The 13,054-nt window shown below is 56.4% G+C and overlaps 6 protein-coding genes across 6 annotated transcripts; 3 read left to right on the top strand and 3 right to left on the bottom strand.

The window, feature by feature from the left end:
• Positions 1 to 473: 473 nt before the first annotated feature.
• On the bottom strand, positions 474 to 1,733 carry VDBG_06464 (palmitoyltransferase ERF2; the record flags this gene model as incomplete). The annotated part of the gene is made up of 1 exon (XM_003002856.1): positions 474 to 1,733. One exon carries the CDS (start codon positions 1,731 to 1,733, stop codon positions 474 to 476), a length of 1,260 nt encoding a protein of 419 aa, XP_003002902.1.
• Positions 1,734 to 2,955: 1,222 nt separating this feature from the next.
• On the top strand, positions 2,956 to 3,717 carry VDBG_06463 (predicted protein; the record flags this gene model as incomplete). Its single annotated transcript, XM_003002855.1, has 4 exons — positions 2,956 to 3,063; positions 3,138 to 3,219; positions 3,364 to 3,542; positions 3,670 to 3,717. 4 exons carry the CDS (start codon positions 2,956 to 2,958, stop codon positions 3,715 to 3,717), a joined length of 417 nt encoding a protein of 138 aa, XP_003002901.1.
• Positions 3,718 to 4,581: 864 nt separating this feature from the next.
• VDBG_06462 (phosphoserine phosphatase) lies at positions 4,582 to 6,052 on the bottom strand (the record flags this gene model as incomplete). Its single annotated transcript, XM_003002854.1, has 2 exons — positions 4,582 to 5,710; positions 5,751 to 6,052. 2 exons carry the CDS (start codon positions 6,050 to 6,052, stop codon positions 4,582 to 4,584), a joined length of 1,431 nt encoding a protein of 476 aa, XP_003002900.1.
• Positions 6,053 to 8,587: 2,535 nt separating this feature from the next.
• VDBG_06461 (phosphoadenosine phosphosulfate reductase) lies at positions 8,588 to 9,568 on the top strand (the record flags this gene model as incomplete). The annotated part of the gene is made up of 1 exon (XM_003002853.1): positions 8,588 to 9,568. One exon carries the CDS (start codon positions 8,588 to 8,590, stop codon positions 9,566 to 9,568), a length of 981 nt encoding a protein of 326 aa, XP_003002899.1.
• Positions 9,569 to 10,472: 904 nt separating this feature from the next.
• On the top strand, positions 10,473 to 11,530 carry VDBG_06460 (tRNA wybutosine-synthesizing protein; the record flags this gene model as incomplete). Its single annotated transcript, XM_003002852.1, has 2 exons — positions 10,473 to 10,925; positions 11,012 to 11,530. The coding sequence occupies 2 exons, from the start codon at positions 10,473 to 10,475 to the stop codon at positions 11,528 to 11,530; spliced, it is 972 nt and encodes a 323-aa protein (XP_003002898.1).
• Positions 11,531 to 11,672: 142 nt separating this feature from the next.
• VDBG_06459 (conserved hypothetical protein) lies at positions 11,673 to 12,418 on the bottom strand (the record flags this gene model as incomplete). The annotated part of the gene is made up of 3 exons (XM_003002851.1): positions 11,673 to 12,047; positions 12,107 to 12,291; positions 12,364 to 12,418. The coding sequence occupies 3 exons, from the start codon at positions 12,416 to 12,418 to the stop codon at positions 11,673 to 11,675; spliced, it is 615 nt and encodes a 204-aa protein (XP_003002897.1).
• Between the last annotated feature and the right edge of the window lie 636 nt (positions 12,419 to 13,054).

The following is a 13,054-nucleotide window of genomic DNA, read 5'->3' as shown; positions in this document are numbered from 1 at the left end:
CCACGTGCCATGAGGAGATATGGTAGCCCATCAAAGCAGCGGGATAGCAGAAGGCTAAACCGCCGTATATGACCATGGCGAAGGGGACGCGAAACTTGTCAATCGCACTGCCAAAGGAGACATCTTCCCGGCTCATGTAGACGAGAATCTGCGCCAGAGAGGCACCGAGTAGGTAAGCCGCAATGAAGGTTGCTGATGTGACAAAGGTAAAGAAATAGCGGTAGTTGCGTCTACCGACGCAGTTATTGAGCCAGACACAGTGGTGGTCGTGGGTCTCGATACAATTATCGCAGAGGCGACAGTGGTGAGCGCGGGGAGGACGCCAGATATTACATGTCCTGCAGTGCTTTACAGGGACCTCCATCGCTGCAGTAGTAGATTCTGCCGACTTGATCAGGGTCCAGTCGTTAGTCGGGGGCTGTTGTCGCAAGGGATCGTTGTCTGCTTGGGAAGGGGGGAAGGCGTGCTGGTTCCTAGGAAGGATCTGTGGTACAATGTGAGCAGCAGAAAACGGAAGCGAGTAGCAGCAGGCTTTGACTTACACCAGGGTCCGACACGGATGCGTGGAAGAAGGAAGACAAGCAGATGTAGAATACGTATGCAAAAGTGATTGGGATAGCGGGGCTGATATTATTCCACAACCACGGAGCTGAGAAGGCGAAGAAGAGCACTCCGGGAATGACCACCATGAGGCCAGTTGCAATGTTGATGGGCCGTTGCCTGGAGTTTTGGAATCGGCCTCCAAAGCAGAAGACCATGTTGCCTTCGAAATGCTCGAAAACAAATCCTGGTTTAGCAGCAGGTATAGGTAGCTCAGACACTTCCGCGGGTCGTCCAGAGCCCTCGCCGTTCAGTCGGGGAGAAGAGGCTGCAGAAGACAGCTTCTCAGCACCAGGAGGCGGCACCCTGTTGGGCGTGTTGACCCGTTCCTGACTTCGGCCTGGCATCAGAAAACTTGACCTGAAGGACCGCGGTGACTTGATCGGGCTCGGCATGTTGCCCCTCTCCTTGTAGCTCTTGTCCACGTTGATGTTGAGATTCCTCGGTTCGAACGGCTTCCGCTGAAGGGGGCGCACACTGTCGGTCAAGCTGCCAGCAGGATAGTGACCATGCGTCGGACTGGTATTGGCCGTAATGCGGTCAAGTGTTTCTTGTTCGGTAAACTCGGTACCTCGCGAGGGCGGCGCTCGCAACTCTCCGTCGTCGCTTGTCTGATTTTGAATGCGCACCATGGGATTCGAAATGATGCTCTGCCGTGTTCCGTCTACAGATTCCTGCGCGTTCTCGTCGAGCGTCGGCTGCTGTTGATTAACGGTTTGGGGACGTGATGGTCCCCCTCGTTGGGCTTGCAGCTTCTGCGAGCTCAGCGGGTGGAAGAAGGCGTGCGAGGTCAGGGAGGGTACATGGCTGCGGCTGGTCGAGCTTGGTGGCCTGTTACTCGCGACGCTTCCACTACCCGTGCTGCCTCTCTTTGCGGCGAGCCCCGAAACATGACTCTTGCGGAGTGGCTGGGGGTGTCTCCAGCCGTCGCGCGAGCCCGAAAGGCCCGTCTTTGCCGTCCCGGGTCGCGATGCGGTGTCCGTGGTACCCTTCCTCTGTACACCAGCTGGATGATGTTGGGTTTCAGCTTCGCCACCGTCGTCTGAAGCGATGTCCGTCATACGCGAAGAGATGATGCTTTGTGGGCCCTGGCCTTCAGAACGTCCGGGGAAACTGAGGAGTCGGAAAGTCATCGTGGGCGCTCGGCGACGTAGCCCGCTCAGTGTGATCTCTTGACGCCATTTGCGGGTGTGTTGTGTAAGTCTGTAGTCTTCTCGTCGGCCTGGAAGAAACAAGTCTGGCGTCGTCCAGGGCGTGTATCAAATCCCGTCGGCCCCAGGTCGAGACGACGTCCCCCCCGTTTGGTTTGGCCAGGGGATGCGGGATGTGCCTCCCGGCCAAAAATATGTCCAAGGGTTGAAAATTCGCGCCAGCTTTCGTGAGGAATGCGTTTTAGTTCTAGCGTCGTTGACGGGAATACCGCGAAACTCTTTCGTCGGATCGGATCAAGGAGTGTTGTTGTTTGGATTAAAGGTCGGATTAGTGAGGGTAATGGCAGTATCGAACGACAGCGGGGAAGAAGGTCTACAACGAAGAGAAAGAAGGGAACGGTGGGTCATGCGATGAGAACCTGACTTCTGGATCGTGTGGTTCCTTTTGCAAGTCGGCGACCAGGCAAGAAGGTGAACCAGCTACGAGCAGAGTGGAGGGAAACGGGATGGGAGCCTGCGTCTGAGGCAAGCATGGGCTTGTGCTGCCCGACGAATTGTGACGAAGCACGGCCCTCCCCAAGGGGGGTCTGGGGGTCTGTTTCCGACCAATGGACAACGAGAGACGGCTGAGCGCACGGGCCCAGCTGGGTGCTGCATAAAATTACGCTTTCCAGGAGGTGTTAGTGCTACTGCTTACTACAGTGGTATCGCCTAACAGGCAGCTTCCCTTGCTTGCTGATTTGCGCGTTCAACGCGCTGACTGGATGCGAGAGAGCAGTTTGATGCGTCTGCCTTTCGCTACGGCCTTTGTCGCGAATCTTCAGAGTGGTCCCGATGCTCCGGATGTACCGGTCGGCATTGGGGTAGGGCTCCCTGTTGACTAAGCCATCTCCTGTACAACTACTTTGTGTGTGTTTACCTTACCGTAATATCTTCGCTGATGTCAGAGTGAACCACGAAAGGTGATCCATGCACCCATCCATATGCAATTAACCCCTCCCGATGAGGTAATACTCCGTTTCTGTTAATTGGCCAATCATATGTCTTGCAAAAAACCGACCAATCAAATCCTGCGCGACAAACGTCAACCTCAGAACCTCGAGCCGAGCCCATCATACGACCGTCTTCAAAGACCTTCAAACCCACCCGATCAACCGACCTTGAACCCCCCCCACCGTGAATCTCCCGACGCCTACGACTCAAAATGGCCTCCCTCATCGCCCGCCGCACCTTCACCACTTCCCTGCGTCGCATGACCGACCAGGGCAAGCAGCAGATCACCCAGGACTCCAAGCGCAACCCCGAGACCTTTGTGCGTGATATCCCCAGCGATGACGAGATGGCCGACAACATCCCTCGCATCCGCTGCAACCCACAATCTCTGAGAGCAGCAAGCTGATTGAGGCGGAATTACAGATTCTCGGCGGTGTCATGGTCCTCGCCCTCGCTGGCGCCGGCTTCTACTTCGGTACGCTTTCCTGACCCCGTCGACCGTGCTGAGAGATCGGTCGTGGCCAAACTCGCATGCAGGCATTGAGCCCACAGATCCGACGATGCCCGGTCCAAAACGATAGGCGCTCTGAGCTAACCTCGGTTCGCCCCCCTACCACAGGCAGCTCGCCCACCAAGTCGACCTCCGAGACGCACGTCGTCAAGGCCGGCTCTCCCTGGGAGACCGGCTCCAAGGAGGGTGCCTACCGCTACCACCCCGGCGGCGACACCAGCAACGAGCCCAGGGACGCCCCCAGCGCCGTCAACACTGTCGTCCTGCCCAACGTCACCCTGCCCGCGGTACGCCCCTTCTCCCCTTCCCTCCAGTCCGTTGAGATGCGAAGCCTCGATAATGAGCGACTCGCGCTTCGAATCACCTCGCAGGCCAAAAAAAAATGAAGAACCAATGCTAACGGCATGTTTCCAGGAGCTTCACGAGAAGTACAACAAGTGGGGCAAGGATGGCTACCCTTAAGCGTCTCCTGCTTCTGTACCAAAATGAGTGCGTCACGCGGAGCAGAGATGGTGGCCTGGGGATCGCAGACGTCGAGAGTAAGCTTCCGTTTGTAGATAGAGATGGAATGGGAAGCATCAGCTGTTTGAACCTTCGCGTCTGCTCTCGTGCTGTACTTGTCTACAAAGGTCGTCCACAACATGTCACTTGATTAGGTTGAAGTATTTCCCATATAAGTCCGGCGCCTCGTGCTTCGTTCGAGCTATCAAACGCAGATTCTCGTGGATTTTAGCATGTGAATGGCGAGGGAAATCTGTCAGAGTTGGCAAAGAAAAATACATCCAAGAACTAGGCTAAAACCAACATTGCAAGGATGAGAGCGAGGCGATGTAGGTCGACTGCTGAAGGCCCTTGCAGCTCCTCTCGTCAACGGAATTCGCTTCCTGTCCTGAGTACTGGCCTTCTTGATGTAGGAGTGCCAGAGTTTGGTGCTTCAACTGAATATTTGGTACAGTGAATATATATATAACCCCAAGAATGTGTTCGAATAGATCCTTTTTCATAGCTTGCAGCCAGATCATTGGTCTTGTTGAACCACTGCAACCATATTTTCAACAGAGGGCTGGACGAAGACACGAATGACGCCTCGTGAAATTTGTCGACTACTGACTGTGTATCAGTCGTTTCAGAGACAACACTTGATGTAGATGCACCCTCTCGAAGCCATCTGTATGACCATTTCCCAAGATCGGTGGCAAATACTATTGCCCAATCTCTTTGAGTGCCAGAGAGAGTGCACGTCTCTCCCAATTTACATGAAGGAAACCTTTATATACAGAAAAGTCATCATTGCCCCTCAGGGAGTCATCTAAAGATCGTACCTATCTATGAAGAAAGCGCCTCTATTTCCTCAGCTGAGAAGCCAAACATGTACAGCAGGTCCAGCAGGCTGTCGCCATTCAGACGGGCGTCAGCCTCCATCTGCACCCTCGGCTTAGCATTCCACGCGACGCCAAGACCGGCCGCCTCCATCATGAGCAAATCATTGGCGCCATCACCGACAGCCACGACCTGCGACAGATCAACACCCTCCTGCTGGGCAATCTGGACAAGGAGGTCGCGCTTGCGCTCCTTGCCAACGATGGTGCCCTTGACCTCGCCCGTCAGGCGGCCGGTGGCCTCGTCAATGACAACTTCATTGGCGTGGGCGTGATCGATGCCCAGCTCGCCGGCTAACCAGCTAGTCAGGGGGAGGAAACCGCCAGAGAGGACGGCCGTTTTGACGCCGAGGCGTTTGAGCGCCTTGATCAGTTTGGGGACGCCATTTGTAACGTCGAGATCCTTGCGCAGGTCGGCAAAGATGGAGGCGGGCAGACCAGCGAGCAGCTGGACACGCTCACGGAAGGCAGCATCGAATTCGAGCTCACCGAGCATAGCGCGATGGGTGATGTCAGCGACCCGAGCGGCGAGGTCGGGGGGGTTGGTAATGGTGGCGGCGAGAAGGTCAATGACCTCCTGTGTAATGAGGGTGCTGTCCATGTCGAAAACTACGAGACGCGGGTGGCGGCGCCAGAGAGTATCAGGCTGAAGGGCGACATCGACTCCCCACTCCTGCTCGAATCGATAGATGAGCTCGTGCTTGCGGAGGTCGCGGAGCCCGAGGAAAGACGGCGAGGGCGCCGGCGACAGGGTCAGCTCGACGACTCGTGGGCTGTCCTGCCGGTCGAGGCAGCGGTGGGATGAGTTGAGGTCGGTCTCGCCCTGGGGAAGGGGGAACGTCGACATGAGGTGGAGGAACGAGGTGATGCAGAGGGGCGAGATGTATGAACCATACAGGTGGTCAAGCTGCTCAGGCTCGGCGGCCGGGGGCTCCAGAGGGAAGGCATCAGGATTCTGCGTGGGCGCCGAGTTGGCGGGGATGTTGCTGTCCGAGGCAGAAGGGTCGACGGAGGAGGCGGCGTTGGGAGGGGAGGCGGCGCCCGAGTTGGCGGCTGACAGGCGCGGCTCGTTTGCCCTTGTAGAAGAGCGTCGCAATCAGGCGGTCCGTCTGAGACCCGGCGAGAGGCGTGCAGTTGGGGTGGGAGTAGGCGTGGTTGATGCCGCTCTCGACAATCGTCGGCGGGTTCTCGGTCGAGGGAATGCCATTGAAGGCCTGAAGCTGGCGTGAAGGGGAGACTGATGTGCGGCCCATGTCTTCGACTACAGTATCGATGCCGAAGCGGCCCTCGGGGTGGTGGGGCGGGCGGTACTGCTGGTGCTCGCGCAGGAACGAGCTGCTCCTCATGGCAGAGTTCAGCTGAGGCCGAGGTGAGTTGGTCGCAGAGAGGCGCCTTGCGGATGCCGTGCTTTCAGCCATGGCGATGTCTGGTCTGGGTGGTGTCAGGCGATGATGAGACTTTTGTCGCGATCGAAAGACTGGCGACCGAAACCGGTTCCAGCGGCGGGGTACCTAAATTGAAACGGGAGGTCGACAAGGCGAGGAGGCTGGAAGCAGAAAGGACTGTGCGCGAGCCAAATTGCCGTGGTGGTGAGGAAGGGCAGAGGCAGAGAGCAATGGACGTGACAATCACACACTCTAGGACGTGAAATTCCTAGGCAAAGCCCATCGCATACAAGGATCGCACAAGTTGGGAGAGAATTGTCCGGCGACCATCAACCATGGAGGGGGAAATCCTGCCCCGCCGTCTCACGCCAGAACCGGGCGGAGCCGAAGAACCTGTCACGGAACGTACGTGGTTGGTCAGATCAGGTGACATGCACTACCTTCCCCGTCCCCCATCGTGCTTTCCCTTGGCAACTGGGTGGGAGGTGCGCTGCGCAGGCAGCTTTAACTCCCCGCCCCGCTCAGTTTTCCTGGTGTATTGAGTCTAGCTGACATCATTATGAGAAAGAGCTTCCTGATTCTCGTGATGTCAAGATGCTGGTGTTGCCCGACCGCACCCACCCAGGCAGTCGGGTGCTTGGATGAGGAGCTAAGTCTGGGATGTGCTTCCAGGGGTTCGTAGGGCTGACAAGGGGGTTGGGAATAGAGGCATTATCTTACCCTCGAAAAAAAAAAAAATGATGGCATGCGTGATTTACATGAATGGCTCGGGAAGGACACAGCACTCGGGTGACCTGGCTGATGTGGCTCGTCTTTTGACGGCGGCGACGATGAGGGAGCACTTTCATACTAGTGAATCCTAGGTGCTCATGACGTCGAAATCCCCCTAGGCTCACATTTAGCAACGTCGTCTGAAAGAATACTGACGAGTAGCATGCAGAAAGCAATCCATCGATGTTGTGCGGGTACGGCATGGACCACCTATTGATTAGGTACTTACGCTACCTGCCTACCCACGAGGTACGGTTAGGTATCGATCAGGTTTATGATGCTCCAGCGAACAAAGCAGCAGTGCGAAGGGACAACCATCGTGAAATACAGATCAAGGGCACCAAGGCAGCTATGTCCTCGAGCATGTGCTACCTTAGTAATAAAAGAAAGCTCATATGCTCGCGAGTGGTCCATTTGCCACCTTGACATGGCTGTGACGATACGTGCCTGGGCTTCGATGCTTATTGATCGCTGGATGAGCTGACTTGCACAACAGGACGGGGGTTCTCCATCGCTGAGCCTTCGGCGATAGCACTCGAGTCCCGAGCCATGACTCTCATTCCTTGGAAGCCTAACACAGTGGTCCCGAAGACGGCCGGAGATGGTCCCCTCACCCAGGAAACCCTCACATCGCGCCAGACACGGCTATTGGCATCAAGGGACATGCCCCCGCAATTCGCCATAACAACGAAACATCACGCCTTCAATCGTGACCTCCGCCCCCAGCTTTTCTCAAGGTGGACAGACTCCAATATTTCCGGAGAGAGGGGCAAGGGGAGGGGGGGCCGTAGACAAGACTCCGGTTCAGGCCCTCGTTGAGCAGGCCGCTGGCAACATAAATTGAAGTCACAGCCCTCGCATCCCGTGTTCATGATGACCCGCGCGCAATCCCAGCGAGATTGAGCTGAGAACCCGCCATCCCACGCTCGCCCCCTCCGCTCTGTGATCGCAAGTGAAGATTTCTCACCCCAAGTCGCGAGTACCCCTCCGCCTCATCCAAGCACACCAGCGTCAACGATCGATTGCGCAATGTCACGTGACATGAAAAGTCTCTAATACGGGGGCATCCCGTCTTGAAGCGCCAATCACATACCCTCGTCATCGTCACGAAAGGCCTAGCGCGGATGTCGTGATCGTTTTCTGTGGCCCTTGGCTCGAAAAGGCTCCAAGCACTCCCACAATTTCAACCTCACTTGGTGAGCATTGGCTCCGTGTTGCGTGCGCAGCGCCTTCTGCGTCCGGTTTCTGAACGGCGATTGCGCCATCGCTTGTGCGGGTTTTTGCTGTGAATCGTCTGGCCGAATACCTGTCTGGTCTCCATTAGTAATGATGCTTTGTGATGTTTGCTCGCTGTTCCTCCTAACGCTCCCGGGTATGCGCAGGGGGGGAGGGTAAGAGAAGGGAGGGCCACCCACCTTTTGATTGTTCCCCGGCTACGGAGGCCCCGTGTAAGTCGCTGACAAGCCTTCCCACGGTCCGCCATTCCCCAGCTGCAGCTCTCTTTTAAACCATCTTCTCCCACTTCACAACATCTTCGACTTGATCAGAACCGTATTCCACTACTGTTCGAGAACTCTTGCGTCATATCCTATCCTGGAAGACACCCTCGTCCCCAGACCACAATACCCCAGATCCTCCAAGTCCAGATTCGGACCAGAATCCCATCAGTCCAAGCACTCACTCGCGTGCCCCTCCTACTACCACAAGCCATCCCTCTTCCCTCATACCCCTCCTTTTCCAGCACGAATTCTTCCTCTCTCTCCCCCTCATTACCTTCCAAGAAGGACAAGAAAGAACATGTCCGTCTCCATGGCCACGCAAACGTCCGGACCCTTGAGGGTCGAGACCGTTCACGAGACCAAGCTGGAACACCAAGAGGTTGAGTCGGGATACGCCTCAGCCACAGACTCGACCTCGACGGCCTCATCCTCCACCAGCGCTCTGCCCCGAATCTCCCTCACTAAGGCGCACCTCAACCACCTCAACTCCCAGATGGAGAACATGGATGCCATGGAGATCCTTCGTTTCTCCAAGGTCATGTTCCCCAACCTCTTTCAATCCACAGCCTTTGGCCTGACGGGTCTCGTCACCATTGACATGCTGTCCAAGATCCAGACCGAGTCGCCCAGCTCGGCCCCCGTCGACCTCATCTTCCTCGACACCCACTACCACTTCCAGGAGACTCACGACCTCGTCTCGGCCGTCCAAACCCGCTACCCCAACGTCAAGCTTCACATCTACAAGCCGCACAAGGCCGACACTCTCGCCGAGTTTGAGGCCACCTACGGCGACCGTATGTATGAGAAGGACAGTGAGCTGTATGACTGGACGGCCAAGGTCGAGCCGTTGCAGCGCGCCTATGAGGAACTCGGTGTCGCAGCTATCCTCACTGGCCGTCGTCGCTCTCAAGGTGGCGCCCGTGACAAGATGCCCATCATCGAGGTCGACGACGAGCGTGGCGTCATCAAGATCAACCCCCTCGCCAGCTGGTCCTTCGCCCAGGTCCGCGATTACGTCAAGAACAACAATGTGCCCTACAACGCCCTGCTCGACCGCGGCTACAAGTCCGTCGGCGACTGGCACTCCACTTCGCCCGTGGCTGAAGGCGAGGACGAGCGCGCCGGACGCTGGAAGGGCCAGCAGAAGACCGAGTGCGGCATCCACAACAAGAAGTCGCGCTATGCGCAGTACCTCGAGGAGCTCGCGCAGAAGGAGAAGCTCGACGCCGCCGCCGCCGCGCTCGAGAAGGTCGAGGCCAGTCAGTCGGTGGCCGTCTGATACGTCAATTCCTTCGTGTGTCTGGCTCCATGATTAATTGTACATATGACGGATGACGGGACGGCACCTGCATGACGGCGTTACGGGAGATATACCCGCCGGGGGGCGCCGGGGGGTTGGGAAGCATATTGGCGTTTTATTTTCTCTCTTTCTTGTTGTTACCTCTCCATGGGTTCAAAAAGCGGAAGCATAGGATGTCGGCTGGATGGAACCGCCCAAGACAATCCACGATATTTGAATCAAAGCATAATGAAACGAAGCGGATGTTCCTACTGTGACGTGCATTGATTTGAAAGTGGCATGATGAGGTGAGGTTGATGCCGGGTCGAAAGCTGGGCAACCCCTCGTGACGCGGCTCCAACTCGACCCCGCTCGGGGCTTGATCGTCGACCCAAGTCCGGCAATTCGCGGCTGATGCTTGTGCGACAAGTGCCCAGCGGGTCGGTGAATGACCGCTTGGTGACGAAGCTGGGCGCGCATTTTCAGAAGGGTCCGGCTTGGTCTGCATGTTCAACATAAGCTGTCCGGGGAGGAATCACTAGCTACCTATTTACCCCGCGGTGAGGGCATTACCGTGCGAATAATGAATACTCCTTGGTGCTCAGCAAAACGTATCTCCAGTCAACATTTGCCCACGCTAACCACGTGAATGTGTCAAGTTTTTTTCTAACACACTCTTTAATTCATCTCTCAGTCTGTCGTGGTTTTGTGTCAACAGTTGATGATGAGGATAGGAGTGGGGCACAGTGCGATATCGCGCGGCGTGTTTTATCTTTTCCAACATTAATTTGACTGATAGACAACTCAGTATACTGTTCGGGCGACTTATTGTCCTTCTTCATTTCACATTCCAGCTTTCAAAGAAAAAGAAAAAAAGCTCTCATCTGTTCTTGTATACCTCACAATGTCGTCTGAGCTACCAGCGCCGCCAGCTAGCTTTGTGGTGCGAAAAGACAAAATCCTGCAGCAACTCAACGTCCCTGTGTCAGACTACACAGACTTGTCACCCAAAGGCTCGGTAGATGCCAACATCCGCGACCTCATAGACGGGCTCAACGAATTTGACGGACTTGTCACAACGAGCAGCTGCGGCGGCCGTGTCAGTGTTTTTCTTGAGGGGCGTCGTGATATCGATACCGCCTCGTCTGGCGATGCTGTGGACGATAGGCAAACCCAAGCTGGCGTAGGAGGAAAAGGGGGCGGAGGAACATGGCTGTTTGTGTCCCATGATCGCGTTGACATGAAGACTGTCGAGGACGAAGATGCAGCATTGCGGGTGATGGGCCTGGATGTCACTGGAGGGAGCCCAGTCGGCATTTCCTCGAAAAGGCTCATACACTTCAAGTTTGAACCAATGGTAAGAATTCACCTGCTCCTCTCCACATCGTGTTGTACCATCCCCTGCAGCTGAATCGAACGTTTCTCGTTTACTGACATTTTCAGATACTCCATGTTTTAACTGCCTCCACTGCTCACGCCCAGCTTCTCCTCAAGTGTGCTTTCCAGTCTGGATTTCGCGAGAGTGGCGCATTGAACATCACCACGGCCAACGACAGCCCCATCATACCCATGGTTGCCGTTCGCACCATGGGACTGAGCTTCGAGTCCTTGATCGGCGTTGAGACGGAGGATGGCCGACGAGAAGCCATTGTGTCCGCCTCATACCTGAAAACACTTCTTGATATCGGAAACGACCGCTTTGTCGAAAATGACAAGAGAATAGCGAGATTCCGCTCGGCGTTGAGAGATGCCGTCACAGGTCGCCCAGCCAAGGTTGGAGAAAACGGTGTGGACTGGGAGGATCCTGCGGCCAGGAAGGAGCGCAAGAGAGCAGAAGGGCTAAGGCGCAGAGCTGAGATGGCCGCTGCGGGACGAGATCGCAGCGTGGCAGGCAAGCATCACGAGAGCACCTCGGACCAAGATGACTTGAATGGCGATGATGCCCTCGACGGTCTCTTCTGACCAATGCATCCACTTTGGTCTATACTCGTATCATGCCTCCCGTGCCGTCCACGCTGCTGCTGACGTATAATACAAGCTTGCTACACCTAGCCGCTCGATGCCGCTCGGTGATGTTCCTTTTTCGCCCCTGCTTCGCGCTCGCTCAAGAGATGACCTTCTCGACCCAACCCTTTTCCCAGTTCTTCACCTCGCGCTTGAAAGCCTCAACCTCCTCCCAGCAGTCCAGCGGTCGACGGTCGTTCTCCCGCAGGCACCGCACGACCTCGCTCCGCGCGCTCTCAACGCCCTCGGGCAAATCGCGCACCTTTCGGCGCTCCTCGAGCTTAGCCCTCAGCGCCTCGACCTCCTTCGTGACCGACTGGCGGCTGCGCGCGCTGGCATCGGGAGCGGGCGCCTCGTCCTCGGCGCTAAAAATCTTCTTGAGGTGCTCGGCCTCGCGGGCCTGGAGCTTCTTCAGCTCCTCAGCGACGCGAGCCTGAACCTGGAGCTCAGAGAGCTGGGCGCGGGAAGCATCGGTCTAGTTATCTCCATGTTAGCGACACCAGACAGTAAGATGTTGGGAAGGGCGCAGCGTACCTCGCGGCTCGTCTGTAGGGAGTCTATGAGGTCGTGGGATACGCCTGCGGGCGCGGACCTGCACGGCGACTTGTCAGTGTGTTGCTCGATGTCGGGCCAGTCGAGCCCATGGAAATGATTCACGTGAGGTCGTAGTCTGTCCGCTGATGCAGATACGTGCTGGAAGACGGCTTCACTCGCTAGCGCTATGATTGTAGCGTCAATGGGTTTGCGATAGTATTTTGATGCTGGCCGTGATGCAATGGAAATTCCCGGACCTTGAAATCGATATGCCGAAGCTCGGTGTTGGCCTGAAAACTGAGCGTCCGTCATCAGGCACATAATAGACAGCTGTCGCCGATTCCGCCAGCTGGCGCCAGAAGCTGACTCATCATAGTGATCACATCATCACGAGTCAAGTATTATGACTTTCACGTGATATTTTCGTCTAAGCTTATTTGGATCTCGGATCGCAGCCCCACCCGCCAGCCTCTTTCTGGAATCTATAGGTCCGTCCCATCAATTCGAAGGCATCTGGTGCTGACCATCTATTTCTCTTCGCGACCAGCATCGACACAACATGGCAACATCGTTGTCTTGACAGGGACCAGGACCAGGACGGGCTTCTCACCGGCTCACCGCCGACAAGGGCTCGGCGCGAGGTGGAAAGAACGCCAAATGCCCCGCCTGCAGCAAGGCTACAGGGCTTCACACCCTTCTTGAGCACGTCCACCTGATACTGGCGGATCCCCCAATATCGCTGAAACGTCCCAAGACGGCACGCGCCAAATGACTTCATCTTCACGAGACAGGCGCCCTGGCAGCTGTCAGCGCCAGCCAGCTCGATGGCTGTGCCAGGGCGGCCCCTGCCTGTACTGTCCCGGGCAGGCGGTTAATGACCTTACCACGGCGCGCCGCCCGTTCTTGTGAATGTCGCCTGTCAGCGCATCGCCAGTCCGTGCCACGGTG

The sequence above is a fragment of the Verticillium alfalfae genome, genomic scaffold, assembly GCF_000150825.1.
Source record: "Verticillium alfalfae VaMs.102 supercont1.8 genomic scaffold, whole genome shotgun sequence".
In the NCBI taxonomy this organism is placed as follows: domain Eukaryota; kingdom Fungi; phylum Ascomycota; class Sordariomycetes; order Glomerellales; family Plectosphaerellaceae; genus Verticillium; species Verticillium alfalfae.
Note: the sequence above shows the minus strand (reverse complement) of the source record. Positions and strands in the feature narration are given on the sequence as shown.